General features: G+C 41.9%; 1 protein-coding gene across 2 annotated transcripts in view; it reads left to right on the forward strand.

Moving 5' to 3' along the window:
- Positions 1–19,279, forward strand: part of LOC115142176 (cyclin-dependent kinase 14) — a 315,071-nt gene that overhangs the window by 204,252 nt on the left and 91,540 nt on the right. For both annotated transcript variants that reach the window (XM_065028009.1, XM_065028010.1), the window contains one exon: positions 13,837–13,984. In XM_065028009.1, coding sequence (XP_064884081.1) covers positions 13,837–13,955 — 119 coding nt within the window. In that variant the 3' untranslated portion in view covers positions 13,956–13,984. The remainder of the gene's footprint in view (positions 1–13,836; positions 13,985–19,279) is intronic.

Genomic DNA, 19,279 nt, shown 5'->3' on the forward strand with positions numbered 1-19,279 from the left:
ACTCTGATATCTATTAGTATTATGGACTCTGATATCTCTTAGTATTACAGACTCTGATATCTCTCAGTATTACGGACTCTGATATCTCTTAGTATTACAGACTCTGATACCTCTTAGTATTATGGACTCTGATATCTCGGAGCATTACAGACTCTGATATCGCTTAGCATTACAGAGTCTGATATCTCTTAGTATTACGGACTCTGATATCTCGGAGCATTACAGACTCTGATATCGCTTAGTATTACAGACTCTGATATCTCTTAGTATTACGGACTCTGATATCTCTCTGTATTATGGACTCTGATATCTCGGAGCATTACAGACTCTGATATCGCTTAGTATTACAGACTCTGATATCTCGGAGCATTACAGACTCTGATATCGCTTAGTATTACAGACTCTGATATCTCGGAGCATTACAGACTCTGATATCACTTAGTATTACGGACTCTGATATCTCGGAGCATTATAGACTCTGATATCTCGCTGTATTACAGACTCTGATATCTCGGAGCATTACAGACTCTGATATCTCGCTGTATTACAGACTCTGATATCTCGGAGCATTACAGACTCTGATATCTCGGAGCATTATAGACTCTGATATCTCGCTGTATTACGCACTCGGATATCTTGCTCTATTACGGACTCTGATATCTCGCTGTATTACGCACTCAGATATCTTGCTCTATTACGGACTCTGATATCTCGCTGTATTACGCACTCAGATATCTCGCTGTATTACGCACTCAGATATCTCGCTGTATTACGGACTCTGATATCTTGCTCTATTACGGACTCAGATATCTCGCTGTATTACGCACTCGGATATCTTGCTCTATTACGGACTCAGATATCTCGCTGTATTACGCACTCAGATATCTTGCTCTATTACAGACTCTGATATCTCGCTGTATTACGCACTCAGATATCTCGCTGTATTACCCACTCAGATATCTTGCTGTATTACGGACTCTGATATCTTGCTCTATTACCGACTCTGATATCTCGCTGTATTACGCACTCAGATATCTCGCTGTATTACGGACTCTGATATCTCGCTGTATTACGCACTCAGATATCTCGCTGTATTACGCACTCAGATATCTCGCTGTATTACGGACTCTGATATCTCGCTGTATTACGTAGTCGGATATCTAGCTGTATTACGCACTCTGATATCTCGGAGCATTACAGACTGATATCTCGCTGTATTACAGAATCTGATATCTCGCTGTATTACAGACTCTGATATCTCGCTGTATTACGGACTCTAGTATCTCGCAGTATTACGGACTCTGATATCTCACAGTATTACGGACTCTGATATCTCGCAGTATTACAGACTCTGATATCTCGCTGTATTACGGACTCTAATATCTCGCAGTATTACGGACTCTGATATCTCACAGTATTACGGACTCTGATATCTCTCAGTATTACGGACTCTGATATCTCTCAGTATTACGGACTCTGATATCTCGCTGTATTACGCACTCGGATATCTTGCTCTATTACGGACTCTGATATCTCGCTGTATTACGCACTCAGATATCTTGCTCTATTACGGACTCTGATATCTCGCTGTATTACGCACTCAGATATCTCGCTGTATTACGCACTCAGATATCTCGCTGTATTACGGACTCTGATATCTTGCTCTATTACGGACTCAGATATCTCGCTCTATTACGCACTCGGATATCTTGCTCTATTACGGACTCAGATATCTCGCTGTATTACGCACTCAGATATCTTGCTCTATTACAGACTCTGATATCTCGCTGTATTACGCACTCCGATATCTCGCTGTATTACGCACTCAGATATCTTGCTGTATTACGGACTCTGATATCTTGCTCTATTACCGACTCTGATATCTCGCTGTATTACGCACTCAGATATCTCGCTGTATTACGCACTCAGATATCTCGCTGTATTACGCACTCAGATATCTTGCTCTATTACAGACTCTGATATCTCGCTGTATTACGCACTCAGATATCTCGCTGTATTACGCACTCAGATATCTTGCTGTATTACGGACTCTGATATCTTGCTCTATTACCGACTCTGATATCTCGCTGTATTACGCACTCAGATATCTCGCTGTATTACGCACTCAGATATCTCGCTGTATTACGCACTCAGATATCTCGCTGTATTACGGACTCTGATATCTCGCTGTATTACGTAGTCGGATATCTAGCTGTATTACGCACTCTGATATCTCGGAGCATTACAGACTGATATCTCGCTGTATTACAGAATCTGATATCTCGCTGTATTACAGACTCTGATATCTCGCTGTATTACGGACTCTAGTATCTCGCAGTATTACGGACTCTGATATCTCACAGTATTACGGACTCTGATATCTCGCAGTATTACAGACTCTGATATCTCGCTGTATTACGGACTCTAATATCTCGCAGTATTACGGACTCTGATATCTCACAGTATTACGGACTCTGATATCTCTCAGTATTACGGACTCTGATATCTCTCAGTATTACGGACTCTGATATCTCGCTGTATTACGCACTCGGATATCTTGCTCTATTACGGACTCTGATATCTCGCTGTATTACGCACTCAGATATCTTGCTCTATTACGGACTCTGATATCTCGCTGTATTACGCACTCAGATATCTCGCTGTATTACGCACTCAGATATCTCGCTGTATTACGGACTCTGATATCTTGCTCTATTACGGACTCAGATATCTCGCTCTATTACGCACTCGGATATCTTGCTCTATTACGGACTCAGATATCTCGCTGTATTACGCACTCAGATATCTTGCTCTATTACAGACTCAGATATCTCGCAGTATTACAGACTCTGATATCTCGCTGTATTACGGACTCTAATATCTCGCAGTATTACGGACTCTGATATCTCACAGTATTACGGACTCTGATATCTCTCAGTATTACGGACTCTGATATCTCTTAGTATTACAGACTCTGATATCGCTTAGTATTACAGACTCTGATATCTCTTAGTATTACGGACTCTGATATCTCGGAGCATTACAGACTCTGATATCGCTTAGTATTACAGACTCTGATATCTCTTAGTATTACGGACTCTGATATCTCGGAGCATTACAGACTCTGATATCGCTTAGTATTACAGACTCTGATATCTCTTAGTATTACGGACTCTGATATCTCTCTGTATTATGGACTCTGATATCTCGGAGCATTACAGACTCTGATATCGCTTAGTATTACAGACTCTGATATCTCGGAGCATTACAGACTCTGATATCGCTTAGTATTACAGACTCTGATATCTCGGAGCATTACAGACTCTGATATCACTTAGTATTACGGACTCTGATATCTCGGAGCATTATAGACTCTGATATCTCGCTGTATTACAGACTCTGATATCTCGGAGCATTATAGACTCTGATATCTTGCTGTATTACAGACTCTGATATCTCGGAGCATTACAGACTCTGATATCTCGCTGTATTACAGACTCTGATATCTCGGAGCATTACAGACTCTGATATCTCGGAGCATTATAGACTCTGATATCTCGCTGTATTACGCACTCGGATATCTTGCTCTATTACGGACTCTGATATCTCGCTGTATTACGCACTCAGATATCTTGCTCTATTACGGACTCTGATATCTCGCTGTATTACGCACTCAGATATCTCGCTGTATTACGCACTCAGATATCTCGCTGTATTACGGACTCTGATATCTTGCTCTATTACGGACTCAGATATCTCGCTGTATTACGCACTCGGATATCTTGCTCTATTACGGACTCAGATATCTCGCTGTATTACGCACTCAGATATCTTGCTCTATTACAGACTCTGATATCTCGCTGTATTACGCACTCAGATATCTCGCTGTATTACGCACTCAGATATCTTGCTGTATTACGGACTCTGATATCTTGCTCTATTACCGACTCTGATATCTCGCTGTATTACGCACTCAGATATCTCGCTGTATTACGGACTCTGATATCTCGCTGTATTACGCACTCAGATATCTCGCTGTATTACGCACTCAGATATCTCGCTGTATTACGGACTCTGATATCTCGCTGTATTACGTAGTCGGATATCTAGCTGTATTACGCACTCTGATATCTCGGAGCATTACAGACTGATATCTCGCTGTATTACAGAATCTGATATCTCGCTGTATTACAGACTCTGATATCTCGCTGTATTACGGACTCTAGTATCTCGCAGTATTACGGACTCTGATATCTCACAGTATTACGGACTCTGATATCTCGCAGTATTACAGACTCTGATATCTCGCTGTATTACGGACTCTAATATCTCGCAGTATTACGGACTCTGATATCTCACAGTATTACGGACTCTGATATCTCTCAGTATTACGGACTCTGATATCTCTCAGTATTACGGACTCTGATATCTCGCTGTATTACGCACTCGGATATCTTGCTCTATTACGGACTCTGATATCTCGCTGTATTACGCACTCAGATATCTTGCTCTATTACGGACTCTGATATCTCGCTGTATTACGCACTCAGATATCTCGCTGTATTACGCACTCAGATATCTCGCTGTATTACGGACTCTGATATCTTGCTCTATTACGGACTCAGATATCTCGCTCTATTACGCACTCGGATATCTTGCTCTATTACGGACTCAGATATCTCGCTGTATTACGCACTCAGATATCTTGCTCTATTACAGACTCTGATATCTCGCTGTATTACGCACTCCGATATCTCGCTGTATTACGCACTCAGATATCTTGCTGTATTACGGACTCTGATATCTTGCTCTATTACCGACTCTGATATCTCGCTGTATTACGCACTCAGATATCTCGCTGTATTACGCACTCAGATATCTCGCTGTATTACGCACTCAGATATCTTGCTCTATTACAGACTCTGATATCTCGCTGTATTACGCACTCAGATATCTCGCTGTATTACGCACTCAGATATCTTGCTGTATTACGGACTCTGATATCTTGCTCTATTACCGACTCTGATATCTCGCTGTATTACGCACTCAGATATCTCGCTGTATTACGCACTCAGATATCTCGCTGTATTACGCACTCAGATATCTCGCTGTATTACGGACTCTGATATCTCGCTGTATTACGTAGTCGGATATCTAGCTGTATTACGCACTCTGATATCTCGGAGCATTACAGACTGATATCTCGCTGTATTACAGAATCTGATATCTCGCTGTATTACAGACTCTGATATCTCGCTGTATTACGGACTCTAGTATCTCGCAGTATTACGGACTCTGATATCTCACAGTATTACGGACTCTGATATCTCGCAGTATTACAGACTCTGATATCTCGCTGTATTACGGACTCTAATATCTCGCAGTATTACGGACTCTGATATCTCACAGTATTACGGACTCTGATATCTCTCAGTATTACGGACTCTGATATCTCTCAGTATTACGGACTCTGATATCTCGCTGTATTACGCACTCGGATATCTTGCTCTATTACGGACTCTGATATCTCGCTGTATTACGCACTCAGATATCTTGCTCTATTACGGACTCTGATATCTCGCTGTATTACGCACTCAGATATCTCGCTGTATTACGCACTCAGATATCTCGCTGTATTACGGACTCTGATATCTTGCTCTATTACGGACTCAGATATCTCGCTCTATTACGCACTCGGATATCTTGCTCTATTACGGACTCAGATATCTCGCTGTATTACGCACTCAGATATCTATTACAGACTCAGATATCTCAGTATTACAGACTCTGATATCTCGCTGTATTACGGACTCTGATATCTCGCAGTATTACGGACTCTGATATCTCGCTGTATTACGGACTCTGATATCTCTGCAGTATTACGGACTCTGATATCAGTATTACGGACTCTGATATCTCGCTGTATTACGCACTCAGATATCTTGCTCTATTACAGACTCTGATATCTCGCTGTATTACGCACTCAGATATCTTGCTCTATTACGGACTCTGATATCTCGCTGTATTACGCACTCAGATATCTCGCTGTATTACGCACTCAGATATCTACGGACTCTGATATCTTGCTCTATTACGGACTCAGATATCTCGCTCTATTACGCACTCGGATATCTTGCTCTATTACGGACTCAGATATCTCGCTGTATTACGCACTCAGATATCTTGCTCTATTACAGACTCTGATATCTCGCTGTATTACGCACTCAGATATCTCGCTGTATTACGCACTCAGATATCTTGCTGTATTACGGACTCTGATATCTTGCTCTATTACCGACTCTGATATCTCGCTGTATTACGCACTCAGATATCTCGCTGTATTACGCACTCAGATATCTCGCTGTATTACGCACTCAGATATCTTGCTCTATTACAGACTCTGATATCTCGCTGTATTACGCACTCAGATATCTCGCTGTATTACGCACTCAGATATCTTGCTGTATTACGGACTCTGATATCTTGCTCTATTACCGACTCTGATATCTCGCTGTATTACGCACTCAGATATCTCGCTGTATTACGCACTCAGATATCTCGCTGTATTACGCACTCAGATATCTCGCTGTATTACGGACTCTGATATCTCGCTGTATTATGTAGTCGGATATCTAGCTGTATTACGCACTCTGATATCTCGGAGCATTACAGACTGATATCTCGCTGTATTACAGAATCTGATATCTCGCTGTATTACAGACTCTGATATCTCGCTGTATTACGGACTCTAGTATCTCGCAGTATTACGGACTCTGATATCTCACAGTATTACGGACTCTGATATCTCGCAGTATTACAGACTCTGATATCTCGCTGTATTACGGACTCTAATATCTCGCAGTATTACGGACTCTGATATCTCACAGTATTACGGACTCTGATATCTCTCAGTATTACGGACTCTGATATCTCTCAGTATTACGGACTCTGATATCTCGCTGTATTACGCACTCGGATATCTTGCTCTATTACGGACTCTGATATCTCGCTGTATTACGCACTCAGATATCTTGCTCTATTACGGACTCTGATATCTCGCTGTATTACGCACTCAGATATCTCGCTGTATTACGCACTCAGATATCTCGCTGTATTACGGACTCTGATATCTTGCTCTATTACGGACTCAGATATCTCGCTCTATTACGCACTCGGATATCTTGCTCTATTACGGACTCAGATATCTCGCTGTATTACGCACTCAGATATCTTGCTCTATTACAGACTCAGATATCTCGCTGTATTACGCACTCAGATATCTCGCTGTATTACGCACTCAGATATCTCGCTGTATTACGGACTCTGATATCTTGCTCTATTACGGACTCAGATATCTCGCTGTATTACGCACTCAGATATCTCGCTGTATTACGCACTCAGATATCTCGCTGTATTACGCACTCAGATATCTTGCTCTATTACAGACTCTGATATCTCGCTGTATTACGCACTCAGATATCTCGCTGTATTACGGACTCTGATATCTCGCTGTATTACGCACTCAGATATCTCGCTGTATTACGCACTCAGATATCTCGCTGTATTACGGACTCTGATATCTCGCTGTATTACGTAGTCGGATATCTAGCTGTATTACGCACTCTGATATCTCAGAGCATTACAGACTGATATCTCGCTGTATTACAGAATCTGATATCTCGCTGTATTACAGACTCTGATATCTCGCTGTATTACGGACTCTAGTATCTCGCAGTATTACGGACTCTGATATCTCACAGTATTACGGACTCTGATATCTCGCAGTATTACAGACTCTGATATCTCGCTGTATTACGTACTCTAATATCTCGCAGTATTACGGACTCTGATATCTCACAGTATTACGGACTCTGATATCTCTCAGTATTACGGACTCTGATATCTCTCAGTATTACGGACTCTGATATCTCTCAGTATTACGGACTCTGATATCTCGGAGCATTACAGACTCTGATATTGCTTAGTATTACGGACTCTGATATCTCGGAGCATTACAGACTCTGATATCTCTTAGTATTATGGACTCTGATATCTCGGAGCATTACAGACTCTCATATCGCTTAGTATTACGGACTCTGATATCTCGGAGCATTACAGACTCTGATATCTCTTAGTATTATGGACTCTGATATCTCGGAGCATTACAGACTCTGATATCGCTTAGTATTACAGACACTGATATCTCTTAGTATTACGGACTCTGATATCTCGGCGCATTACAGACTCTGATATCTCTTAGTATTACGGACTCTGATATCTCACAGTATTACAGACTCTGATATCTCGCTGTATTACGCACTCAGATATCTCGCTGTATTACGCACTCAGATATCTTGCTGTATTACGGACTCTGATATCTTGCTCTATTACCGACTCTGATATCTCGCTGTATTACGCACTCAGATATCTCGCTGTATTACGCACTCAGATATCTCGCTGTATTACGCACTCAGATATCTCGCTGTATTATGCACTCAGATATCTCGCTGTATTACGCACTCAGATATCTCGCTGTATTACGCACTCAGATATCTCGCTGTATTACGGACTCTGATATCTTGCTCTATTACGGACTCAGATATCTCGCTCTATTACGCACTCGGATATCTTGCTCTATTACGGACTCAGATATCTCGCTGTATTACGCACTCAGATATCTTGCTCTATTACAGACTCTGATATCTCGCTGTATTACGCACTCCGATATCTCGCTGTATTACGCACTCAGATATCTTGCTGTATTACGGACTCTGATATCTTGCTCTATTACCGACTCTGATATCTCGCTGTATTACGCACTCAGATATCTCGCTGTATTACGCACTCAGATATCTCGCTGTATTACGCACTCAGATATCTTGCTCTATTACAGACTCTGATATCTCGCTGTATTACGCACTCAGATATCTCGCTGTATTACGCACTCAGATATCTTGCTGTATTACGGACTCTGATATCTTGCTCTATTACCGACTCTGATATCTCGCTGTATTACGCACTCAGATATCTCGCTGTATTACGCACTCAGATATCTCGCTGTATTACGCACTCAGATATCTCGCTGTATTACGGACTCTGATATCTCGCTGTATTACGTAGTCGGATATCTAGCTGTATTACGCACTCTGATATCTCGGAGCATTACAGACTGATATCTCGCTGTATTACAGAATCTGATATCTCGCTGTATTACAGACTCTGATATCTCGCTGTATTACGGACTCTAGTATCTCGCAGTATTACGGACTCTGATATCTCACAGTATTACGGACTCTGATATCTCGCAGTATTACAGACTCTGATATCTCGCTGTATTACGGACTCTAATATCTCGCAGTATTACGGACTCTGATATCTCGCAGTATTACGGACTCTGATATCTCTCAGTATTACGGACTCTGATATCTCTCAGTATTACGGACTCTGATATCTCGCTGTATTACGCACTCGGATATCTTGCTCTATTACGGACTCTGATATCTCGCTGTATTACGCACTCAGATATCTTGCTCTATTACGGACTCTGATATCTCGCTGTATTACGCACTCAGATATCTCGCTGTATTACGCACTCAGATATCTCGCTGTATTACGGACTCTGATATCTTGCTCTATTACGGACTCAGATATCTCGCTCTATTACGCACTCGGATATCTTGCTCTATTACGGACTCAGATATCTCGCTGTATTACGCACTCAGATATCTTGCTCTATTACAGACTCTGATATCTCGCTGTATTACGCACTCAGATATCTCGCTGTATTACGCACTCAGATATCTTGCTGTATTACGGACTCTGATATCTTGCACTATTACCGACTCTGATATCTCGCTGTATTACGCACTCAGATATCTCGCTGTATTACGCACTCAGATATCTCGCTGTATTACGCACTCAGATATCTTGCTCTATTACAGACTCTGATATCTCGCTGTATTACGCACTCAGATATCTCGCTGTATTACGGACTCTGATATCTCGCTGTATTACGCACTCAGATATCTCGCTGTATTACGCACTCAGATATCTCGCTGTATTACGGACTCTGATATCTCGCTGTATTACGTAGTCGGATATCTAGCTGTATTACGCACTCTGATATCTCAGAGCATTACAGACTGATATCTCGCTGTATTACAGAATCTGATATCTCGCTGTATTACAGACTCTGATATCTCGCTGTATTACGGACTCTAGTATCTCGCAGTATTACGGACTCTGATATCTCACAGTATTACGGACTCTGATATCTCGCAGTATTACAGACTCTGATATCTCGCTGTATTACGTACTCTAATATCTCGCAGTATTACGGACTCTGATATCTCACAGTATTACGGACTCTGATATCTCTCAGTATTACGGACTCTGATATCTCTCAGTATTACGGACTCTGATATCTCTCAGTATTATGGACTCTGATATCTCGGAGCATTACAGACTCTGATATTGCTTAGTATTACGGACTCTGATATCTCGGAGCATTACAGACTCTCATATCGCTTAGTATTACGGACTCTGATATCTCGGAGCATTACAGACTCTGATATCTCTTAGTATTATGGACTCTGATATCTCGGAGCATTACAGACTCTGATATCGCTTAGTATTACAGACACTGATATCTCTTAGTATTACGGACTCATATATCTCGGCGCATTACAGACTCTGATATCTCTTAGTATTACGGACTCTGATATCTCACAGTATTACAGACTCTGATATCTCGCTGTATTACGCACTCAGATATCTCGCTGTATTACGCACTCAGATATCTTGCTGTATTACGGACTCTGATATCTTGCTCTATTACCGACTCTGATATCTCGCTGTATTACGCACTCAGATATCTCGCTGTATTACGCACTCAGATATCTCGCTGTATTACGCACTCAGATATCTCGCTGTATTATGCACTCAGATATCTCGCTGTATTACGCACTCAGATATCTCGCTGTATTACGCACTCAGATATCTCGCTGTATTACGGACTCTGATATCTTGCTCTATTACGGACTCAGATATCTCGCTCTATTACGCACTCGGATATCTTGCTCTATTACGGACTCAGATATCTCGCTGTATTACGCACTCAGATATCTTGCTCTATTACAGACTCTGATATCTCGCTGTATTACGCACTCCGATATCTCGCTGTATTACGCACTCAGATATCTTGCTGTATTACGGACTCTGATATCTTGCTCTATTACCGACTCTGATATCTCGCTGTATTACGCACTCAGATATCTCGCTGTATTACGCACTCAGATATCTCGCTGTATTACGCACTCAGATATCTTGCTCTATTACAGACTCTGATATCTCGCTGTATTACGCACTCAGATATCTCGCTGTATTACGCACTCAGATATCTTGCTGTATTACGGACTCTGATATCTCGCTGTATTACGTAGTCGGATATCTAGCTGTATTACGCACTCTGATATCTCAGAGCATTACAGACTGATATCTCGCTGTATTACAGAATCTGATATCTCGCTGTATTACAGACTCTGATATCTCGCTGTATTACGGACTCTAGTATCTCGCAGTATTACGGACTCTGATATCTCACAGTATTACGGACTCTGATATCTCGCAGTATTACAGACTCTGATATCTCGCTGTATTACGGACTCTAATATCTCGCAGTATTACGGACTCTGATATCTCACAGTATTACGCACTCAGATATCTCGCAGTATTACGGACTCTGATATCTCACAGTATTACGGACTCTGATATCTCTCAGTATTGCGGACTCTGATATCTCTCAGTATTACGGACTCTGATATCTCTCAGTATTACGGACTCTGATATCTCGGAGCATTACAGACTCTGATATTGCTTAGTATTACGGACTCTGATATCTCGGAGCATTACAGACTCTGATATCTCTTAGTATTATGGACTCTGATATCTCGGAGCATTACAGACTCTGATATCGCTTAGTATTACGGACTCTGATATCTCGGAGCATTACAGACTCTGATATCTCTTAGTATTATGGACTCTGATATCTCGGAGCATTACAGACTCTGATATCGCTTAGTATTACAGACACTGATATCTCTTAGTATTACGGACTCTGATATCTCGGCGCATTACAGACTCTGATATCTCTTAGTATTACGGACTCTGATATCTCACAGTATTACGGACTCTGATATCTCGCAGTATTACGGACTCTGATATATCTCAGTATTACGGACTCTGATATCTCTCAGTATTACGGACTCTGATATCTCACAGTATTACGGACTCTGATATCTCTTAGTATTACAGACTCTGATATCTCGGAGCATTACAGACTCTGATATCGCTTAGTATTATGGACTCTGATATCTCTTAGTATTACGGACTCTGATATCTCGGAGCATTACAGACTCTGATATCGCTTAGTATTACAGACTCTGATATCTCTTAGCATTATGGACTCTGATATCTCGGAGCATTACAGACTCTGATATCTCTTAGCATTACAGACTCTGATATCTCTTAGTATTATGGACTCTGATATCTCGGAGCATTACAGACTCTGATATCTCTTAGCATTACAGACTCTGATATCGCTTAGTATTACAGACTCTGATATCTCTTAGTATTATGGACTCTGATATCTCGGAGCATTACAGACTCTGATATCTCTTAGCATTACAGACTCTGATATCGCTTAGTATTACAGACTCTGATATCTCTTAGTATTATGGACTCTGATATCTCTTAGTATTACAGACTCTGATATCTCTCAGTATTACGGACTCTGATATCTCTTAGTATTACAGACTCTGATATCTCTTAGTATTACGGACTATGATATCTCTTAGTATTACATACTCTGATATCGCTTAGTATTACAGACTCTGATATCTCTTAGTATTACGGACTCTGATATCTCGGAGCATTACAGACTCTGATATCGCTTAGTATTACAGACTCTGATATCTCTTAGTATTATGGACTCTGATATCTCGGAGCATTACAGACTCTGATATCGCTTAGTATTACAGACTCTGATATCTCTTAGTATTACGGACTCTGATATCTCGGAGCATTACAGACTCTGATATCGCTTAGTATTACAGACTCTGATATCTCTTAGTATTACGGACTCTGATATCTCTCTGTATCATGGACTCTGATATCTCGGAGCATTACAGACTCTGATATCGCTTAGTATTACAGACTCTGATATCTCGGAGCATTACAGACTCTGATATCGCTTAGTATTACAGACTCTGATATCTCGGAGCATTACAGACTCTGATATCGCTTAATATTACGGACTCTGATATCTCGGAGCATTACAGACTCTGATATCGCTTAGTATTACAGACTCTGATATCTCTTAGTATTACGGACTCTGATATCTCGGCGCATTACAGACTCTGATATCTCTTAGTATTACGGACTCTGATATCTCACAGTGCTACGGACTCTGATATCTCTTAGCATTACAGATTCTGATATCTCTTAGTATTACGGACTCTGATATCTCGGAGTATTACAGACTCTGATATCTCACGGAAAGGAAATAAAGGATGTGAGAGAGAATGGTGTTTTTATAACTCAGTTCAGTGATAGTGTGTCCTGCAACTCTCGAATAAGCCTTAAAGAGATAAACTCTCTTCATTTCAGAGTATTTTGACTCAATCTGTAATCCTTTGACTCTAAGAGGAAACTATGAGGTTGGCTTTAATGACTGATAAATCACATTCTCTCACTCTTTCTCCCTTACTCTCTTTTGTCTCTCTCTCTCTCTTTCTCTCTCACTCAACTCTCTCTCTCTCTCTCACTCTCCTACCCCAGTGGCTACTATCTTCACGGTACCAAATGTCAAGCTGCAGGTGGAGTCAGGTGACAGTATACAGGTGTGTACCAGGACCAGCTCCAGCCATGCTAAAGGACCGTCCAGCAGCAAACACTGACCGGGGCAGACTGCCCCACAGCTAGCCAGGTATGTACACACACGCACGCACGCACGCACGCACGCACATACACACACACACATACACACACACACATACATTAAATGCTAATAAAATTAAATGCATGCTCTTCAACTGATCGCTGCCCACAACCGCCTGCCCGACAAGCATCACTACTCTGGACGATTCTGACTTAGGTATTTATAGTTGTCCACATATTCTAAGTGTCTGGCTAGAATGTAAACTCTCCTTCCAGACTCACATTAAGCATCTCCAATCCAAAATTAAATCTAGAACCTATTTTGCAACAAAGCCTCCTTCACTCATGCTGCCAAACACACCCTTGTAAAACGGACTATCCTACCGATCCTTGACTTCGGCGATGTCATTTATAAAATAGCCTCCAACACTCTACTCAGCAAATTGAATGCAGTCTATCACAGTGCCATCTGTTTTGTCACCAAAGCCCCATATACTACCCACCACTGCTCTCATTGGCTGGCCCTCGCTACATATTCGTTGCCTGACCCACTGGCTCCAGGTCATCTATAAGTCTTTGCTAGGTATAGCCCCACCTTATCTCAGCTCACTGGTCACCATAGCAACACCCACCCGTAGCACACGCTCCAGCAGGTGTATTTCACTGGTCATCCCCAAAGCCAACACTTCCTTTGGCCGCCTTTCCTTCCAGTTCTCTGCTGCCGTTGACTGGAACGAATTGCAAAAATCACTGAAGTTGGAGACTTATATCTGCCTCACTAACTTTAAGCATCAGCTGTCAGAGCAGCTTACCGATCGCTGCAGCTGTACACAGCGCAACCAATTACCTACCTCATCCCCATATTTGTTTTTCTGCTCTTTTGCACACCAGTATCTCTACTTGCTTTATCTTGGCCAGGTCGCAGTTGTAAATGAGAACTTGTTCTCAACTGGCCAACCTGGTTAAATAAAGGTGAAATAAAAAAGAAATACACATACACAAACATATACTACTCTACCATTCAAAAGTTTGGGGTCACTTAGAAATGTCCTTGTTTTTTAAAGAAAAGCAAATTTTTTGTCCATTAAAATAACATCAAATTGATCAGGAATACAGTGTAGCCATTATTAATGTTGTAAATGACTATTGTAGCTGGAAACGGCTGATTTTTTTAATGGAATATCTACATAGTCGTACAGAGGACATTATCAGCAACCATCACTCCTGTGATACATTGTGTTAGCTAATCCAAGTTTATAATTTTAAAAGGCTAATTGATCATTAGAAAAACCTTTTGCAATTATGTTAATATAGCTGAAACCCGTTGTTCTGATTAAAGAAGCAATAAAACCGTCTTTCTTTCGACTAGTTGAGTATCTGGAGCATCTGCATTTGTGGGTTCGATTACAGGCTCAAAATGGCCAGAAACAAAGACCTTTCTTCTGAAACTCGTCAGTCTATTCTTGTTCTGAATAATACATTTCTAAAAAACTCAAGATCTCGTATAACGCTGTGTACTACTCCCTTCACAGAACAGAGCAAACTAACCAGAATAGAAAGAGGAGTGGGAGACCCCGGTGTACAACTGAGCAAGAGGACAAGTACATTAGAGTGTCTAGTTTGAGAAACAGATGCCTCACAAATCCTCAACTGGCAGCTTCGTTAAATAGTACCCGCAAAACATCAGTCTTAACGTCAACAGTTAAGCGGCCACCCCGGGATGCTGGCCTTCTAGGCAGAGTTCCGCTGTCCAGTGTCTGTGTTCTTTTTCCCATCATAATCTTTTATTTTTATTGGCCAGTCTGAGATATGTCTTTTTCTTTGCAACTCTGCCTAGAAGGCCAACATCCCGGAGTCGCCTCTTCGCTGTTGATGTTGAGACTGGTGTTTTGCGAATACCATACCACCAACAAAAACCAGCTGCCTTCTGATCACTAACAGTTCTCAAAGGATCCTAAAGCTGAAGTGGTCATGATATGGTATAGTAAAGTGTAGCAGGGGATCCTGTGTAATGGCTGGTGGGTTATCTTCAGCTCTGACTGGGGAAGGAGGGGGTCCTGTTCAGCAGAGAGGGGGTTCCCTATTCACCAGGCACATAAAGAGGCTGTATTTGCATGTAATGAGAGATCTGGGGGCCAGACGGAGGGGATAATGATGGTGAAGGGGCCAGGGCCTAACTTAAGCGCCACTCCAGGGCCCCACTCACAGGATTAAACCTGCAGTTACACACAGACAGGTGCAGGGACAGGTGCATGGGTTTAGGGATGGGGATCGTTCGGTGAAGACTGACTGGAGAGGATGACAACCACACACCTACTCATACACACACACACAGACACACACACACACACATACACACACATAGGGCCATAGGGTACATACACCAAACACAGTAGTTTTACACACCAAACTGGACTATGTATCTATCTCCTCTTCCCTCTATTTCAGACAATTTCATCCCATATCCTCCTACAGTGGATGTGTGCGTGTGAATGTGTGTGTATGTCCGTGCGTGCGTTTGTGCATGCGTTCATGCGTGTGTGTGTGTGTAAGAGCTGAGAGTGGAAGTCACCCCACTGGGAGAGCTCTGTCCTCTCAGCTGCAGTATTCTTATTGAAATTATCCTCTTTGTCCCTGCCGATCCCACTGCCTGACAGACTGACAGAGCCCCAGTGATCGCAGACTAATCCACACGCGCACACACACACACACACACACACACACACACACACACACACACACACACACACACACACACAAACACAAACACAAACATGAATGTCTGGTATTCCAGTGAAGATTTCTGAAAGGTGAGAAGAAGAAGAGGAGGAGGAAGAGGAGGGGAGAATGTGGTGTGGAGGATAGAAGAGTCTACGAGGACCTGGGGGAAGTGTTGTATTATTTATAAGAGGTAGTGCAGCCAGACAGACAGACACAGAGAGGCAGACGGGCAGGGTGTATTCTTCCGAGGGGTTAATTCCCAGTAGACAGTCTTTGTGTTGTCTAGATGGCTGCTTTCACACAGCCCACTACCTGTCTGTTATAGAACTGAATCAAGACCAGCGAGACTGACACACCTCAGAATCACAGCTGTCTGTACTATCTTCAGACTGGAGAGAGAGAGCAAGAGACAGAGAGAAGGAGAGGATGAGATATAGAGAGAGATAGTGAGGGGAAAAGAGAGGAAGACAAGATGGAGGAAGGTGGGATGGTGAAGAGGGGGTAACAAGAGTAGAGTCATTGAACACTGGTCACTTGAATAATGTTTACATACTGTTTTACCCACTTCATATGTATATACTGTATTCTAGTCAAGGCTCATCCTATATAACTACTGCTGTACACACCTTTTCTATTCATATACTGTCCATAATGTCTATACACACCATATACATATATATTTATATTCCGGACTCTGACATTGATCGTTCTAATATTTCTATACTTCTTAATTCCTTTATTTACATTTTTGGGATTTGTGTGTGTTGTTTTGTATTGTTAGGTGTTACTGCACTGCAATAACATCTGCAAAATATGTGTACTCGACCAATACAATTTGATTTGATTTAGAAAGAGAGGGAGCAAGCAAAGAAATAGAGACATACTGTACATGATAGACATGTGTACTGTTTGAAGGGGGAAGGCAGGAGAGTGAGAGTGAGAAAGAATGAGAGCGAGAGAGAGAGAGAAACAGAGGATGAGCGCAAAATAGAAAGAGAGAGAGAGAGGGAGGAAAAAAACAGGCCTCACAGGCTGTACATGGACAGTTATAGAAGTGTACTTCAGAGCTATACTGTATGTTTATTCATGAGTGTGCATTATTCAGGGGAATGGCTGATGCAACATTGTACCTTGCCTTTGCAATGGCTCTCTCTGTACCATCAATCCTCACGATGACCATGAAGTTCACTTTGAAGTTATTTTCGACCACCTTTAGGATGACTTCCACTGAGTTTGTACTTCTTGCAATCAGCCTCGCAAACGTCAGTTTCATATTGCACCGTTCCGTTGGCTCAGAGGTAATAGTCTACAGTCAGCTCCTCTCCTCATCTCCTTTCCTCATCTTCTTTCCTGGTGTCACAGAGAATGACTGGTGAAAACAAGCGCTGCATAGGCCTCCACAACGTTGATTTTAGCTGTGTTTTCACGTCTGTGCAGTGAGAAGATGAGCAGTACCTGATGTAGCAGTACCTGTCAGCAGCCAGCCAGACAGACAGACATGTGAGAGTCAGACAGACAGAGAAAGCAGCTCTGGGTCAGAAAGAGGACACTATGGGCCCTCAGCATCACAATAAGACCCACAAGCGCACTGAAGCTACAGTTGGAAGTTTACATGCTGACCAGACCGGACACGTCACGTGCGCGAGCGTTGCAAAATAAATGTAGAAATCCATGTTATTCAATTATTGCACCCACACTGCTCGTGATCGCCAACGAGCGTCTGCGATGCCAAGGGCTAAAATAGAACTCCTTTCTATTTCTGCCGCAGATCGCGCTGAAAGTCCTGCCTCTCCCATCTCCTCATTGGTTTATAGAAGCAGGTACCCACGTGCCCTTTCCTCACTGGTTATACCCACGTATAAGACAATGGTGGTAATACTATGAACGTTTAGATGCCGATCACCATATAAGTTCAAAGATGAAAAGGCCTGGAAGGAGGAGAGATGACTAGAAACGATTTGGTTGGCCGTTTTATGTGTGGATTAATTGTCGGAGTAGAGGACCTTGTGCATTTCAGGTAAAATAACAACTCAATGTTTATATCCCAGGACAAATTAGCTGGCAACAGCAAGCTAGCTAAATAGGACAAATTAGCTAGCAAGTGCAAGCTAACTAGCTAAATTGCCATACATGTTTAATGCTTTTCGACCTGTCCCCAAATTAATGTCATTGGTTCAGAGTTTGTTTTGATATTTTAACCTGCGTGTCGTGATCGCGTTTGGGGCAAAATAAATGTATGCACGATAGCACACGCGTGCTAGGTTGGCGTCATTAAAACTCGTTTTTCAACCACCCCACAAATTTCTTGTTAACAAACTATAGTTTTGGCAAGTCGGTTAGGATATCTATTTTGTGCATGACACAAGTAATTTTTCCAACAATTGTTTACAGACAGAATATTTAACTTATTATTCACTGTATCACAATTCCAGTGGGTCAGACGTTTACATACACTAAGTTGACTGTTCCTTTAAACAGCTTGGAAAATTCCAGAAAATAATGGCATGGCTAAGGAAGCTTCTGATAGGCTAATTGACATCATTTGAGTCAATTGGAGGTGTACCTGTGGATGTATTTCAAGTCCTACCTTCAAACTCTGTGCCTCTGTTTGACATCATGGGAA

This window comes from Oncorhynchus nerka, linkage group LG14 (genome assembly GCF_034236695.1).
Source record: "Oncorhynchus nerka isolate Pitt River linkage group LG14, Oner_Uvic_2.0, whole genome shotgun sequence".
Lineage (NCBI taxonomy): Eukaryota > Metazoa > Chordata > Actinopteri > Salmoniformes > Salmonidae > Oncorhynchus > Oncorhynchus nerka.